At 35.4% G+C, this 18,620-nt stretch overlaps 1 protein-coding gene across 1 annotated transcript in view; it reads right to left on the bottom strand.

Annotated features, from left to right (window-relative positions):
• IPO11 (importin 11) overlaps positions 1-18,620 on the bottom strand; it is a 297,051-nt gene that overhangs the window by 224,327 nt on the left and 54,104 nt on the right. The window contains exons 3-5 of the mRNA XM_037799092.1: positions 18,063-18,163; positions 5,303-5,375; positions 3,575-3,778 (exon numbers count right to left, since the gene is read on the bottom strand). Coding sequence (XP_037655020.1) covers positions 3,575-3,778; positions 5,303-5,375; positions 18,063-18,163 — 378 coding nt within the window. The remainder of the gene's footprint in view (positions 1-3,574; positions 3,779-5,302; positions 5,376-18,062; positions 18,164-18,620) is intronic.

Genomic DNA, 18,620 nt, shown 5'->3' with positions numbered 1-18,620 from the left:
CAGGCTGGCCAGCGCCACCTGCTGGACAGGAGAGGAAAAGCACCAGTTCTAAAGGCCTCATAGGAGGTTCTCATTCTCAGGAAAACTCCATACCCTCCCAATGAGACCTCGGCCTCACTAGACTGGGAAAATCTGACTAGGGTCGACCATATCTGAGGAGACCCACTCACAAAAAGGTTACATAGAGGCAGAGCAAGAAACAGAAAAAACAAGAGGGGAAAAATTCTGATCAACTAAATAGAACCTAAGTTAGAGGTCTAGAATAAGTTGAACTGAATAACAGAGGCCAGAAAACAAAGCCAACCAACAAGAAAACCTCTAGGTAAAAGACAGAAAACAAGCTCCAAAATAAGCTAATCAGGAGAATCAGATGCCTAGACAACTTAAGATAACAAGCCATACCAGGAAACACGAAAACATGGACCAGCCAAAGGAACAAACTAATAGCTCAGCTGAGACACAGGAGTGGAGGCAACTAATGCTAAATAAATTTGATGAAATGAAGGAAGATACAGCAGAAGAGCTGAAGGATATAAAGAAGACACTGGCTGACCATAAAGAAGAATTCATAAACTTAAAAAAACAAATGGCAGAACTCATGGGAATGAAGGCCACAATGGAGGAAATGAAAAACACAATGGAGGGACACAACAGTAGATTTGAACAGGCAGAAGAAAGGATCAGTGAACTGGAAGACAGGTCATTCGAATTCATACACACAAAAGAATAGATGGTGAAAAAATGCAAAAATATGAGCAGGGTCTTAGGGAGCTGAGTGACAACATGAAACGCACAAATATACGTGTTATGGGTATCCCAGAAGGAGAAGAGAGGGAAAAGGGGCAGAAAGAGTAATAGACGACATATTCACTGAAAATTTCCCAACTCTTATAAAAGACAGAAAATTAGAGATTCAAGAAGTACAACGTACCCCAAATAGAATAGATCCCAACAGACCTACTCCAAGACACTTACTGGTCAGATTGTCCAATCTCAAAGACAAAGAGAGGATACTGAAAGCAGCAAGAGAAAAGCAATCCATCACATACAAGGGAATGTCAATAAGACTATGTACAGATTTCTCTGCAGAAACCATGGAGGCAAGAAGACAGTGGCATGATATATTTAAGATACTGAAAGAGAAAAACTGCCAACCAAGAATTCTATATCCAGCAAAACTTTCCTTTAAAAATGAAGGAGAGATTAAAACATTTTCAGACAAACAGACACTGAGAGAGTTTGTGAATAAGAGACCGGCACTACAAGAAATACTAAAGGGAGTGCTACAGGCTGATAGGAAAAGACAGGAGAGAGAGAGTTGGAGAAGAGTGCAGAAATGAAGATTATCAGGAAAGGTAAAAGGAGAGGGAAAAAATAAGATATGACATATAAATTCCAAAAAACAAAATGGTTGTAGAAAGTACTGCCCTTACAGTAATAACACTAAATGTAAATGGATTAAACTCCCCAATAAAAAGACACAGACTGGCAGAATGGATTAAAAAACAGGACCCATCTATATGCTGTCTACAAGAAACTCACTTTAGACACAAGGACAAATATAGACTGAAAGTGAAAGGTTGGAAAAAGATATTTCATGCAAACAACAACCAGAAAAAAGCGGGAGTAGCTATATTAATATCAGACAAGTTAGACTTCAAAAGCAAAACAATTAAAAGAGACAAAGAAGGACACTATATATTAATAAAAGGGTCAATTCATCAAGAAAACATAACAGTCATAAATATTTATGCACCAAACCAGAATGCCCCAAAATTCATGAGGCAAACACTGCGATCACTGAAAGGAGAAATAGATACCTCTACAATAATAGTTGGAGACTTCAATACACCACTCTCATCAATGGATAGAACATCTAGACAGAGGATCACTAAAGAAACAGAGATGTTGAATTGTATGATAAATGAACTAGACTTGACAGACATTTATACAACACTACATCCAACAACAGCAGGATACACTTTTTTCTCAAGTGCTCATGGAACATTCTCTAGGATAGACCACATGTTGGGTCACAAAGCAAGTCTCAACAAATTTAAAAATATTGATATTATACAAAACACTTTCTCAGACCACAATGGAATGAAGTTGGAAATAAATAAAAGGCAGAAGGTCATAAAATTCACAAACATATGGAGGCTAAAGAATGGCTAGTCAAACCCACTGGGTTAACAATAAAAAGAACAAATGTGATAAACTTTGGTATAGATAAAAATTACCTGGGGAGCTTCTTAAAATATAGATTCCCAAGCCCTATCTTCACAGATGAGAATTCCACAAATGAGGCCCAGAAAGCTTTCTGTAGTTGACAGGTTGAAAATGAATGCTTGAACATGGAAGACAGTTCAAGATGATACATTGTTCCCTTTCCCATTCCAATCTCAAAGAAAAGGCACTATACTATGATTCAAGGACAAAATAAGAGTCCTCAGAGATAAAAAGTTGGCCAGCTCTTTGTAGGAAGAATAAAAATATTATAAAAAGAACCAATCTTGGACAAGTAGTCTTTTCTCCTAGAACTCCCTAAGCTTGGCTCCCTTCATGCTTCTCTTCCATGTACTACATACTCTTCACTGATTCCTTTCCACATAGGCTATCTATTTTAGAAATGAAGCATCCCTATGTGTATGAAAGGCAAAAAAGAGGACAGTAGAATCCAAGAAAGGAGGCCTGGGAAATGCTACTTAAGACCACTTGCTAAATTCAGGAGCAAAAGGAACTCTGGAAGCTCCCAGGGAAAGACCTATTCATTAGGGAGAAGCATAGGCAATAAATATAGTGCATTTGGGAGAGGAAAAGAAAGACTGAGACTCCTTCTACAAAACTCTGTGCTACCTTTCTTTTCTGGAGAGCATGCATGGCTCAGAACACACTTAAAATACTTTCACAAGGCCCTATATGTAACCTTATAATAAAATTTCCCAAACTGCATACCTTTAATTTCTCTACAATTACCAAAAGTAAGCAAGAACACTGTTAAAATATTTTTAGATTTATCAGTATTGCATGGTGGAGTCCAAATGTTAGGTTGAACTATTTGAAATCGATATTTTAGTAGGTCAAAAACAATCAAATATAAAAGTGCCAAAGCAACTGGATGGAGAAAGGAAAGTCTTTTCAACAAATAGTGCTAAAACATCCAGCAAAGAGCTCCTTCCAACTCGTGCCAGACATCTATCCATTACCCAGACATGTCAATCCTACTTCCTAAATCTCAAATCTACCCTCTCCTCGTTATTCCCTTTAACACTGCTTTATTTGACAGCTTTAGCATCTCTTCTGAACAACTTCAGTAGCTTCAAATTGATCTGATCTCTTCGCCTTCAGACTGTTCCCTTTCAACCAATCTCCTCACTGGCAACTAAGTGATCTTTCTGGTCACATCACAACCCAGAATAAAATCTTTCAAAAGTTCTAATTTATCCTGATCCCCTGTGAATTCTATTAGAAAGAATTCGTAATATATCAACCAAATATTAACACTGAAAACAATAGTCATTTTTACATAAGTAGCATAATTTTCATAATCAAATATATATGTTAAATCACTTACATCATAAAACAGTTTTCTATCAGCAGCCAGTCGTTTAGATGCCAGAGTCTTGGTAACATGGTAGAAGGTAAGTAATGCTCTGTGCTGTCGAAGATCATCTTGGACTTTCACAGATTCTATAAGAGTAGGAATCAGTTCAGGCCACTGTCTAGGACAATCCAATCTAGCAACTTTTGCAATCAGCACTGCAATCTGAGTTGCAATCTGGAGGGAAAAATTTAATCAGAAATATATTATGAAATCAAAGCAATGGATGAAATTAAAAATGAATAAAATTTCACTGAACAACTGTTTAAAATAAGAGGTCTAAAAATGTGGTACGTGGACCCCCAAGGAGTCTAAAACCGTCTCAGGGGATCTGCGAGGTCCTCCCTTTTCCAATTACATATTAGTGTGAAGCTAGATTTTCTTCATATAACTTCATCCAAACCAATACACTGCAACAGAATAAATGTAGCAGCACATATGAATATACAGATGTCTTTTTTAAAACAGCCAGACATCAAAAAGATTTCCATAAAAATCACTCAATTTTTATGGTTTTGGAAAATAGTTCCAGTTTTTCACTTTTAGCATGTATTTATGTTTAGTGATGGTTTTACTGTTTTATAAATGAACTAACAATAAAATATTTTCAAGTGTGTCAGTTTTAGTTTCTAATATAGTAAATATCAATAGATAGAAACCTTCAGGATCTTTAATTTTAACAGTATATGGATGTCCTGAGACCTCAAAGTATGAGAACCACTAACCTCAGACTAAAAATTAACATCACAATATTGAGAAGTTAAATAATGACTAACTTCTCAGACTAATGACTAACTTCTCAGACTAACTTCTCAGACTAAAAATTAAACTTCTCAGACTAAAAATTAACATCACAATATTGAGAAGTTAAATAATGACATTTCTACAGAAATAATGACATTTCTACAGATTAGTGTCTCCCAAATGAGGGGCAGTGATTTACCCCTCAATCACCCAACCATCTCCTATCCCAATGAGAGTAACTTCATTCGTCCCCATTATCCCTCTTCTACTCCCTTTGGGACTGGCAAAGCAAAGAACCTAGATATGTTAAGCAGGTGGAAATAAAACCAACTTGGAAACACTGCCAAATACATGTTTTTAATACCAAAATTAAGGGAATCAAGCATAATAAATAGCACTAACTGGGACAAACAAGAATTTTTACATAACATTGGCAAAAATTATTTTATTCTTAGAAGAAAAATCACACTATTAGTGAAAGAAAAAAATAAAACTTTATAATCTACCATCTAGGTTCCACAGACTGGTAGGAATTAAAAATATGATGGATGAAGGAAAGAGACAAAAATCTGGAGCTATCTCGTATTTAAAAAAAAAAAAAGATTTTTAAATATAAATTATTAAAATTAATTTCTATATAACAAGAGTAGAAACATATACCAGAGATTTGCTTCAAATACTGCCCAAAAACTGAGATGGTAAATTGAAAAGATAGTGGTATATCTTAAAATGACTTCTGAGTTTTAAATCATTAATAGCCTAATCTAACCAAAATTCTTCACGGCTATAACTGGATCTCAAAACTGAAAAAAAGCAATGGAGAGAGTGTGTACAGATATCACAAATGGACATTATGTAATAAGATTTCATTGCTAATGCCAGGAAACAAAATTAGATTGGAAAAGAAGCAAAATTAAGAGAAGAGAAAGAATAATTAGCATTCATTTTCTCACTAACCTGGTTTATTGGTTCATTGAAATTGGTAATGAGCCCTGCACGCAGTGTAGATTTCTCCTCCTCTGAGAGAGCACTGTAAAAAGATAAACTGATTATGCAAGAGAACGCTACCTAATAATGTTTGCAATTTAGCACTACTATGACTTTAATCAATGAAACATCTTTTAACAAGATGTCCCCAGTTGTTTTTGGTAAATAAATAGAATTATTTCCATTATTTGTGTATTGGCACATGAAATAAGACAGAAGCACAAAATCCCTTCTCAAGTAAATTAAAAGGAACCACAACACAGTAAGCAATAAGAAATAAATCAAGGGTAATGAATAAGATACCTAAAATGTTCACTTCTATCTATGTAAAAATTTAATGTTGGTAAAAAAAAATATTATGTGAGTAAATATTACTTTTCCGCTACCTTATAAAATCTGAATCAGGTTATTCTATGGGGAAAAGGATCCAGGATCAGAGAATATTTGGGATGGAAGACTTAATGGAAATCAACCAGATTAAAACCTTTTATTTTACATCTCTGGAAAGGCTAAACACAAAACTACTAATTTTGATTGTGCACGAGGAAGGAAACTAGTTGGCTAAAAGGATGGGGAGGGAAAATATTCATTCTTAAGCTTTTATACTTTCTAAATTTTGAACTGTATGAATGTATTACTTACATTAAAATTAAGTTTTCACACTCTCATTTTAAGGTTTTCCATTGTGGCTATTAACCATCCAACAAGATCAGCTGTAAGAGTTATATACAAATAAGAAAAAAAAAATTTAAGCAACCTAAAAACAACCTAGGCAGCCCGATTTGACAGACCCAGGTTTTAGAGAAGAGGAAAATGAACTGTGATGAACCAGTACATTCCCCTTGAAGCATTTGCCAACTCCTAAACTGCACATACTCAAGAGCTAAGGAGCGATTTCCACAGATCTCATACTCCTGGAGACACAAAAATTTAAGTTCAGGGCCCACCAAGGAGGCAATACCTTGACAGACACTTAAGGCTTACAGCTCAAATCCCATAAAGGCTGCACTGTGGGAGTAAGAGTGAAATCAGAAAGACACCACCCTCAACTGGATCAAGGTGCTCTGCTCATAATCTATCTGCTCGTCCGAAAAAAATTAAATTCTCTCTGGAGAAACAGAACATCATTTAAAACCCCTCCAATTTTTCCTAAACAATGCTCAGCATTAAATAAAAATACCAGGCATGCCAAGAAATAGGAAAAGTTGACTAAAAACAAAAGAATAAACAAATAGAAACAGGAGACACAGACATGGTAACTGTCAAAATCACACTTAAATAATGATAAATATATTCAAGAAAATAGGTAAAAAGATGGGAAAATTTCACTAGAGAATTGGGATCTTTTTTTTTAATACCAAATGAAAATCCAAGAACTGATAAACACAGTAAGTGAAATAAAGGTAATAAATTGGGAGATAAGATACTGGAAAATATCTAGATTGAAGCAAATAGAGAAAAAAAACTTCTGCTTCTGAGAAAATAAACTGTCAGCAGATGTACACTAAAAATTTACTTAATGAAGAATCATGATGGTAGCAGATTGTGAATGTAATCAACACCACTGAATTATATATTTGAATGTGGTTAAAGGGGAAATTTTTAGGTTGTAATGTTAAAAATATATAAAATTTAAAAAAAAACAGCAATCACTAATGTAAACCACGGACTATAGTTAATAGCTACAATTATAGAAGGGTACTTTCATCAATTGTATCAGACTAATGCAAGTTGTTAATAATAGAGAGGTATATAGGCACTCTGTATTTTCTGTATGATTTTTTTCTGTAAAACTACAACATCCCTAAAAGTAGAGTATGGGTTATGAGAAGTGGGGGAAGGGGCAATGAGGAATTAAGAAATGAGTGTAGGGTTGCTGTTTGGGGTGAAGGGAAATTTCTAGTAATGGATGGTGGGAAGGTGATAGCATTACAACATTCTAAATGTGATTAATCCCACTAATGGAATGCTAGGGAGGGGTTGGAATGGCAAGATTTAGGCTGTATATATGTTTCCACAACTGAAAAAAATAGAGAAAAGAAAAAGACAGTCTAAACAGGCAATGACAATTAAATGCCAAGGATGATCCTGGATGGGATCTGAGGATGCAGGAGAGGAAGCTCAAAGGGACACAGTTAGGACATAAGGGAGAAAAAAAAACAAAAAAGGAAATATAGAATGTAAGCTTTGTATCAAGGTTGAATTTCTTGAACTTCTTAGCTGCGCTTAATGGGATTGCATAAAAGAATTTCTTGTTCATGGGAATTGTATATGTGAATTATATCATTTGTTCAAGGATGTGTGCAGCTTGCTCTCATATGTTCAGGAGACAGAGCGAAAGATGGATAATAGATAGGGAGGGAGGGAAAGAAGGAAATGGTAGTATGACAGGATGTTAAAGTTGGTGGATCGGGGTATCGGGGGAGGGGGGTTGGGCTATCCTGGAGTTCTGTGTATGGGTTTTGTATTGTTTTTGCAACTGTTCCTGTAACTTTGAATTTATTTCAAAATAAAATTGAAAACAAAAAAACAAAAAAAACACCTACAACATCCCTAACTAAAAGAAAAAAAAAAATAAAAAAAATCACTAAAGGCAGTTCTTCAGGCAGAAAAGAAAGGAGCCCAGATGGAAAAACATTAATGCCAAAGGAATGAAGAGCCCTAGAAAAGTAAATTTAAATGAATACTAGCTGTTATTGGTAAAATAATACCGTGGAGATTAAAATATATGTACAATTTAAATAATAATTACAGTACAAAAGACAGGAAAGAATAAATGGAATTAAAATATTACAAGGTTTTTGCATTATCTGGAAAAAGTACTAATCTAAAGTAGTCTAACAAATTGAGGATTCATGTTATAATCTCTAGGAAAACTATGCAAACAATAAATACATACTAACAAGCTTATAGAGGGAAAGATAGATTAATAAAAAAATTCTTGAATAATCCAAAGGAAGGCAATAAAGAAAAAACAATGGAACAAAGATGAGACAGAGAAAATAGTGGGTGGTACATTTAGTCCCAACTATATCAGTGATACATAAAATGCAAATGAACATAACATGAAAATTAAGACAATAATTATTAAATTGAATACAAAACAAAACAAGTTTTGTTTGCTGTCTGTAAGAAACGTATCTTAAACAGAAGAACAAAGAAAAATTGATTTAAAAAAAAAACAGCAGAAAAAGATACACCATGTAAATACTAGCCATATGAAGGCTGGAGTGGCTCTATTAATATCAGATGAACTGGACTTTGAGTCAAAACATATAACTAGAGATAAAGAGGAACATTTCATAAATATAACAAGGTCACTTCAAAAGGAATATAATAATCCTAACTACATATGATCCTAATAATATAGTCTCAATATAAAAAGGAAACATAGAATGAAAAAGAAGAGGCAAATCCATAATTATATCTGAAGATTGACACACTTCTCTCAGTAATTTATAGAAAAAGTAGCAAAAAGTCAGTGAGTACATGATGATTTGAATGGCACAATTAACAAATATGACTTAATTGACAGGTAAAAAGCACTTCAATCCACAACTGTAAAACACACATCCTTTTAAAGTCTACATAAAATATTTACCAAAATATCACATGCTGAATCATAAAATAAGACAGCACATTGGAAAGAATGAAATCAATAACAACAATAACAAAAAATCATTTGGAAACTAAGCTATACATTTCTAATTAACCAGTGGGTCTAAAAAGAAATCACACGAGAAATGTAAAAATATATTGAACTCAATGGTAACGAAAATACTACACATGGAAGCTTGTGAAATGGAACTAAAGACATGGTTACAAGAAAAATATTAATGCTATGATGAATATATAAGAAAAGAAGACTGAAAACCAATTTTCTAGCTTCCGTCTCAAAACAATAGGAAAAAAAAGCAAATTAAGTCTAAAGAAAGTAACTGAAAGTATATCATAGCTAATAAAGATACACAAACGGAGCAATATGACAAAAACAGAGAATCCAAAAACAGATCCACACATATAAAGTCCCTGATTTATAACAATGGTTCCAATGCAATGCAATGGGGAAAGAATACATGGTGCTCCCCCTATGCACCTTACACAAAAAACAATTCCAGATGGATCATAAACCTAAATGTGAAATATAAAACAAAGTTTCTAAAAGAAAACAAAACAAAGGAGAATATTTTCATGCCTTAGGGTTGAGCAAAAATTTCTTAAACAGACCCAAAAGGAATTAATTATAAAAGAGAAGATGCTTAAACCGAACTTCATTAAAATTAAGAACTTTGGTTCATTAAAAGACACCATTAAGAAAGTAAAAAGACAAGTCACAAAGTGTGAAAAGACACTTTCAAAAGTGTAATTAGACAAAGTACTCATATCCAAAATATATAAAATCCCACAATTCATTAAGATAACCCAATTACCAAAAACAAAAATGATAGGCCCTTCACAAAAGTGGCTATTCAAACAGCCACAAGCACAAAATAATATATCATTCATGAGAGAAATGCAAATTAAAATCACTAAGTCCAAAAAAGAGAGATGAGACCAAGTGCTGATAAGGTGCAGGAAGTGTAAACTGGTACAATCACTTTGAAAACTAACTGATAGTACCTATTAAAGCTGAACACAATTTGACCTAGCATCCACTCCTATGTAAATAGCAATAAAAATGCACACTTATAAGCACCGAGACATGCAAAAGATCGATCAAAAAAGCAATATGTTTAATAGTCAAAAGTTAGAAACATCCTCAATGCTCATCAACAACAGAAAAGACAGATACTTGTGGTATGTTCCTGAAATGGAAGGCTACACTCCTATGTAAAAGAATGAGCTACTGCTCCATGTAACTACATGGGTAAATCTCACAAATATAAAGCCAGCTAACAGAAGTTAGATGCAAAAGAGAACATACTATAAGATTTCCATTTGTATTAAGTTCAAAACAGGCAAAACTAAATCTATGGCAAGAGACATCAGATGATGCTTATTTTGCTTGGGGTGAGGGGAACAATTAACTGTGAAGAGCCATGAGGGAGGTTTCTGGGGCACTCATAACGTTCCTTCTAGCTCTGGCTGGTAGTTAAACAGGTGTGCTGACATTGTAAACATTCAAACTCTATACTTCATTTGTGTACTTTTTAAGTATGGTATATATTTCAATAAAAGTTTTTTTTTTTAAACCATAACACACACATACACAGAAACTGAAATGTAGAGAGCTTAAGTGATTGGTCAAAGTTAATAAACTGACAAAACCAGATTAAGACAGGCATTTAATCAGAGTCAAGGCCTAACATAGTCCTGTGTGGTCCTACAAAATGATCTCCCTAATCCTTTTATAACTATGCTATACTTTCTAACTTTAACTCCCTTCTGTCACCAAATTCCTGAAATAATGTTTTCTCCTATAATGTTTTGCTTCTAGCTTGAAATTCAAGTTTTCTTCTATTCCAAGGAGCCAGGTTCAGCAGTTTTCATGGTATTCATAGTCTTAATTAAGATGAGAGACTCATATAACACCAAACTAAAAAGATAGGGATGATATTAAAAATACACATATTAAACTGATATGTAAGGTTTAGTTAGTTATTTCTCATTCTGTGAAAATAGTGGTAAGAGTAGGAACCATATGATAGAAAAGGATACCAGCAAAAACTTTAAAAAGCAGATTTTTTAAGTGCCCTAAATCTAAATTCAATTACTATTCTGCCATCCTTGCTCCCTGTCTAAGAACACTTGTCTTCTTTCCAGCTTTTATCTCAATATATACTAAAGGAGACAGCTTGGAATTTAATCACCTAATACTGTACAATTTCTTTCTTACTTTTGAAGTTCAAAGTTCCAGCTTCTAATTCTTTATGTGAAATTACAGTCTGAAATACATAACCAACATTTACTCTCCTTTCAAAATAGTCACTTATGACCATCTTGCCCATATAACCAGCAAAACAGAATGAATTTTAAAAGATATTCAAATTTAACTGCACATAGCTGTAGAAATGTATGTGCTGCTGGACATTTCCTACAGTCCAATTATGTATAACTGCTCATCACTGACTACTTCATTTCTCCCAAAATTCTGAGTTAATAATAAAATAAGAAGAGAAGGGTTTGCAGCACAGTATATAGCATCATGAAGACAGCCTAAAAGTATTCTGGTTTCCTCCAGCATTATTCAAGTGCATAGTTTATATGCACTTTGAAATACTCACACAAGTATTTCTTTTTTAAAAGGTTTTATAAATACAAGAACTTACAAAGCTCTAGTGCCATCTTCTGGAAACTGAAAATTATGTTACTTATTCTACAGAATTCATTATTTAAATAAAAAAAAAACAATTCCAGCCCCATCTCTGCACTCTTTCCATCAATTACATAACATGTACTTAACTATTAAGAGAAATCTGTTCACTTAATCACCTACAGAGGAGCTATAATTGACTCTAATGAGATCACTTATGTACAGAGGCAAGTATGCAGAAGATTCAGGAATCACCATCCGGCTGGTTCAGAAATGACCTAGGATTTCCTTTTCAATGACCTTTGTTCAAAATCCTAACTTCACAACAGAGGATAGTGGGAAGATTGCAGTTGTAGAAAGCTCCAGGAATCAGTCGCTCCACCAGAACAACTACAAAACAGGCAGGAATTGTCTGTAACAACTATTTTGAAACTCCAGAGTCCAGTAGAACACTGTGCAGCATCCAGGGAAGAGCAGAAGAGGCTGGAAAATTGCAGTAATATCACCCAATTACACATTCCCTGTGGCAGCAATCATACCCATTCCCCAATCTTGTGGCAGGCAGTGGTAAGTACTGGGCAGTTTCCTGGTCCCAGAGTGGGACATAAAGGCTCAGTTCCCCAAGATCTCAGTTTACATTCTGTGCTGGTTTGAAGCTGTTATGTACCGAAAAGGACATGTTATTTTAATCCATTCCCATGGTGCAGACCTACTGTGGGTGGGACCTTTTGATTAGGTTGTTTCAACTGAGATGTGACCCACCCAAGGTTGGTCTTAATCCATTACTGGGGTCCTTTATGAGGATAAAAGAAAAAAAGGCAGCATGAGAAAGAGACATAGAGAGCAAGAGAGAGAGAGAATGCGCACACAACACCCAGAGAGAGCTCACACAGAGAGAAACACCCAGAGGGCTTAGAGAGAAAAGCCCTGGAAGAAGCAAGCAAGGACCCACAGAAACTGAAAGAGCCAGAACCTAAAAGCAATGAAACCCAGGATCAGCAGATGCCAGCCATGTTCCTTCCCATGTGACAGAGGAACACCAGATGCCATCAGCCTTTGTTCAAAGAAGGTATTTTCCTATTGATACCTTAACTGGAACATTTTCATGGCCTTAGAACTGTAAATTTGTAAACCAATAAATCCCTGTTGTAAAAATCAGCACATTTCTGGTGTACCACATTCTGGCACCTTCAGCAAACTGAAACATGGTCCAAGCACTGATAACTGCTTTTAATTAGCTACTTCAGATCACTGGAGACCCAGCTCTGAGGATGGCCATTGTTCCAACACAGCCCAGACAAAGGCAGCAAGCAAAGGAGACTTAAAGACACTATGCTTCCTTAGAGCTGTTGGGACTGTATTTGCTGTGCAGGGACCAAGACAAGAAAGTGCAGCTTGGGGTAACTGTGGGGGAGGCTCCTAGTGCCCTTCCTGGCACTTTCATCAATCCCTCCAAGGGCAATTGGAGAGCCAGTATTCCCTCTGTCAGTCCCTGGCTGTGCTGGTTTGAAGCTGTTATGTATCCCAGAAGAGCCATGATCTTTTAGTCGAATCTTGTAGGATGGGACCTTTTGACTGAATGTTTCCACAGAGATGTGACCCACCCAACTGTGGGTAAGACCTTTCGATTAAATTATTTCCAGGGAGGTGTGAACCAGCTCATTCAGGGTGGGTCTTAATTAGATCACTAGGTCCTTTAAGAGACCTCACAAAGAGAAGGAGCTCAGAGAAGCTGAATGAGACATCTTGGAGAGAAGCTAAGATACATAAGCCAGAGTATGCCCCCGGGAGAAGCTAAGAGCCGACACAGACCCAGGCGCTTGGAGACGCTTGAAGATGCAAGACAGAAAGACATTTGGAGATGTTAAGCTAAGAGATGAAGCCCAGAGTTTGTCCCAGAGAAGCTATGAGAGCACCCCACAGACACTTAGAGAGAAACACCCTGGGAAAACAAGCAAGGATGCACAGAGGCTGAGAGAGAAAAGATAAGAGAGACAGAAGCCCAGAGACATTTTGGAGAAAGTCATTTTGAAACCAGAACCCAGGAGCAAAGGACCAGCATGTGCCTTCCCAGCTGACAGAGGTGTTCCTGACGCCATTGACCTTTCTTCAGTGAAGGTATCCTCTTGCTGATGCCTCATTTTGGACACTTCAATGGCCTTAGAACTGTAATTTTGAAACCTCATAAATCCCCTTTATAAAAGCCAACCCATTTCTGGTATTTTGCATAACAGTAGTTTTAGCAAACTTGAACAATGGCCTTGTTTCAGCTAGGAAAGGTTGACTTGGGAAATCCCTATCCAGCATGCACTCCCTCCCAGAATTTGCCCTCAAGGGAAAAGCAACTTGAGACAGTGAAAGCAGAGTACGAAACAACCAAAGCGGGTGGCAGGGACAAAGGCTCACCTGCTCTAAGTGCTGCAGAACACCCAGGAGAGGGAAAAGGTATATTTCCTAGGGGTTATAGGAGGGATCCAAACTCCTATACATGGGAGAACACCTAAGACCACAGGCAAACACAAGCCCAGGAAAAAACACAGGCCGACAAAAGACAGGGAGGACCCCACACTATGCATTCACCTTGGGCTGAACTTCTTGATAGGAGGGCTGAACTCTGAAAGACAACACCAGCCAACTCAAATCCAATTTGTAAAAACTGTGAAGGGTTCTTTCGGCTTAAGTTTCCTTGGTTGCCTTAGCTACTGACTCTCAAGAAAAATCTCAGTCATATCACTAGCTGGATATAAGCTCAAGAAACAGATACCTCAGGAAATGAATATTATAAAATAATAAAATGAACAATGTACAACAAAAGAGTACAAAACAACAACAAACAGGAAATGATGGCCATCCCAAAGGAAGAAAATAAAAATCCAGTAAGCGTCAATGAAGAAGACAAGATTGTGGGTATATGAGAAGAGGTTTTTAAAAATTGATCTGGTGCTGTGAATAACTGTACACTGTGGATGACTATAGGGTGTGTGAATATATCTCAATTAAACTGTATTAAAAAAAAGCCAGTGAACAATGGGGGAGGAGGGGAATGGGATGTTTTGGATATTCATTTTTATTTTAATTTTCATTTTATTTTTGGAAGTAATGAAAATGTTCAGTTTGTGGTGATGAAAGCACAACTATATGACAATACTGGGAACAACTGATTGTACACTTTGAATGATTGGATATTATGTGATTATATCTCAATAAAATTGCATTTAAAAAAATTATCTTCAAAATGCCCAAGGAGATGAAGAAAAATGCAGAGAAAAAACTATAAGGATATGCTAAGGAGATAATGGTTAAAATTCCCCAGTAAAAAGGTAAAGATTGGCAGAATAGATAAAAAAGCATGAAAGTTCTAACCACAGCAATTAGGGAAGAAAAAGAAATAAAAGGTATCCAAATTGGAGAAGTAAAATTTTCCCTATTTGCAGATGACATGATCCTACATACAGAAAATCCTGAAAAAACACATAAAAAAAGCTACTAGAGCTAATGGATGAATTCAGCAAAGTGATGGGCTACAAGATCAACACCCAAAAATCTGTAGTGTTTCTATACACTAGAAATGAACAATGTGAAGGAGAACTCAAGGAAAAACTCCACTTGCAATAGCAACTAAAAGAATCATATATCTAGGAATAAATTTAATCAAGGATATAAAGGACTTGGACACAGAAAACTACAAAGCATTGCTAAAAGAAATCAAATAAGGCCTACATAAATGGAAGGACATTCCATGTTCAAGGATTGGAAGACTAAATATTGTAAAGATATCAGTTCTACCCAAAGTGATTTACTGAAACAACACAATTACAAACAAAATTTTTACAGCCTTCTGTTGAAGAGATGGAAAAGCCAGTCATCAAATTCATATGGAAGGTTATGAGTCCCAGAAGAGCCAAAACCATTTCGAAAAAGAACCAAGTTGGAGGACTCACACTCCCAATCTTAAAACTTATTACAAAGTCACACTAATCAAAACAACATAGTACTGGCACAAGGACAGACATATAGACTGTTCTGGTTTGCTAATGCTGCCATTTTGCAAAACACCAGAAATGGATTGGCTTTTATAAAGGGGGTTTATTTGATTACAAAGTTACAGTCTTAAGGCCATAAAGTGTCTAAGGTAAGGCATCAATAATAGGGTACCTTCAATAGGGTACCATTGGCAGCCTGAAAACCTCTGTTAGCTGGGAAGGCATGTGGCTGACATCTGCTTGCTCCAGGTTGTGTTTCAAAATGGTGTTCTCCAAAATGTCAGTGTCAGCTTTCAATGGCCGCCTTCAAAATGTGTCCCACAGCTGCAGCACTCTCTAGTCCTTCTGTTCCCGAGCTTTTATAGAGCTCTAGTAACTAAATCAAGACCCAAACTGAATGGGCAGGACCACACCTCCATGGAAACAATCCCATCAACAGGTCACACCCTAATCAAAGGTGTTACTAGTTATATCTCCATGGAAACAATCAAAAGGTTCCTACCTAATCAACTAATGCATCTGCCACCACAAGACTGCATCAAAGAACATGAAGTTTTGGGGGACACAGAACATCCAAACCGGCACATAGACCAATGGGATCAAACTGAGGGTTCAGAAATCAACCCTCCCATTTATGACCAACTGATTTTTGACAAGGGGGCAAAGACCACTCATTTGGGAAAAAATAGTCTCTATAACAAATGGTGCTGGGAAAACTGGATCTCCATAAGTAAAAGAATGAAGGTGGACCTCTATGTCACACCATATACAAATGTAAACCAGAAATGTTCAAAGACCTAAATGTAAGACCCAGGGCCATAAAACTCCTAGAAGAAAATGTAGGGAAGCATCTTCAAAATCTTGTGTTAGGCAATGATTTCTTAGACTTTACACCCAAAGCTCAAGCAACAAAAGAAAAAAACAGATAAACAGGACTTCATCAAAATTAAAAACTTTTCTGCATCAAAGGATTTTATTATGAGTTTAAAATAATAGCCTTCACAATGTGAGAAAATGTTTGGAAACCACATATCTGGTAAGTGTTTAATATACAGAATATATAAAGAAAGTGTACAACTCAGCAACAAGAAGACAAAAGACCTAATTTAAAAATGAGCCAAAGATTTGAGTAGACATTTCTCCAAAGAAGATAAACAAATGGGCAGAAAGCACTTAAAAAGATGCTCAACATCATTAGCCATTAGGGAAATGCAAATCATAACCAAAATGCAGTATCACTTAAGATCAATCAGAATGGCTACTATTAAAAAAAGAGAAAACTGCAAATGTTTGTGAGATGTGGAAAAACAGGAACACTCATTCATTGTTGGTGGGAATGTAAAATAGTGCAACCGCTATGGACAACAGTTTGGCAATTCCCGAGAAAGGTAAGTATAGAATTACTATATGACCCAGCAATCCCACTTCTAGGTATGTAACCAAAAGAATTGAAAGCAGGGACTCATAGTGGCATTATTCACAATTGCCAAAAGATGGAAGCAACCCAAGTGTCTATCAAATGACAAATGGATAAATTTGTCCATCAAATAACAAATGGATAAATAAAATGTATATGCATACAATGGAACAATTATTCAGATGTAAAATGGAATGGAGTTCTGATACACACGACAACACAGATGAACCTTGAAGACATTATGTTGAGTGAAATAAACCAGACACAAATGGTCAAATATTGTGTGATACCACTGATATGATATAACCAGAATAAGCACATTCACTGAGTCAGAATCTAGAATACAGGCTAGCACAGGCCGGGGAGAGGGCAGGGAACAAGAACTTAAGGCTTAAAATATACAAAGTTTCTATTTTGCACATGTAAATATTTTGGTAATGGCTGGTGCACTGTAATGGTAGCACATTGTGAATGTAATTAATCACACTGAATTACATATTGGAATGTGGTTAAAAGGGGAAATTTTAGGTTGTATATATGGTACTAGAATAAAAATTAAAAAAAAAATCCATGGAACTGAACAATACAGTGAACCCTAACATAAACCATGGACTATAGTTAATAGTATAATTATAAAAATATGCTTTCATGAAATGTAACAAATGTACCACAGTAATGCAAGTTGTTAATAATAGTATGGTATAGGGGAACCCAGTATTTTATGCATGATTTTTCTGTAAACCCACAACTTCACTTAAAAAAAAAAAATCCTAATCTCACACTTGTCAAAAAAAAAAAAAAAAGATTTTTCAACTTGACTTATTCATTATTCACTCTGCATTTATTTTGCATCCATAAAATTTAGAGATGCAATGATGCTCACAAGCAAAAGGCCAACATACAACCTACCTCTCCAGAAAAAAATGTAGAGATCGATTTGTAATTAACTGCATAGACCCTTTCCTTCTTCAGTAGTTAAAGCATTCATTTATGTAAAGAATGAGATAAACAGATACATTCCTAGATATTCTTTAATTTGGAAAAGATTGCATTGGGGGTTGTGGGAATGAAACTTACTGAGGTGCCACACGTCTCCAGTAGCGATCAATTCCATTTTTAAAATACAGGACTGCAAGCCACCTTACATTTATATCCAGAGTGTGGTTTGTGAAGATATTCTATAAAAAAAAAAAACACAGTATTATAATGAATATGTAATAAGTTAAAAGTATAATTAATATACCCACAATAAAGCACTAAAAGGTTTTTTATTTCAGTGTTTTAAGTTTTATTACTGTAATCATATTCTTTTTGTTAATTAGATATAGCTCCATAAAATACCAGCTCAGAAATATTAATTGTTTAAGCTAAGTAACAGGTACATGGAGATTCACTATACTATTCTACTTTTAAATATGCTTGAAAATTTCCATAATAAAATATTAAACTCAGAAACAAACAAACCTAATTGTATTTCAAATGAATAACATAACCCCCCTCAAACAGAAATACATATGCAAAACTAAAATAAGTACCTTTCTAAATAAGTACCATAGTATAGATTGAAAGATTCTAACTACTAGTCAAACCATCGTTATTAATATGCAGTATGAAATAAGCAACCTTATTTCAAAC

This window comes from Choloepus didactylus, chromosome 11, assembly GCF_015220235.1.
Source record: "Choloepus didactylus isolate mChoDid1 chromosome 11, mChoDid1.pri, whole genome shotgun sequence".
NCBI lineage: Eukaryota > Metazoa > Chordata > Mammalia > Pilosa > Megalonychidae > Choloepus > Choloepus didactylus.
The sequence above is the reverse complement of the archived record's forward strand: the minus strand, read 5'-3'. Positions and strand labels throughout refer to the sequence as shown.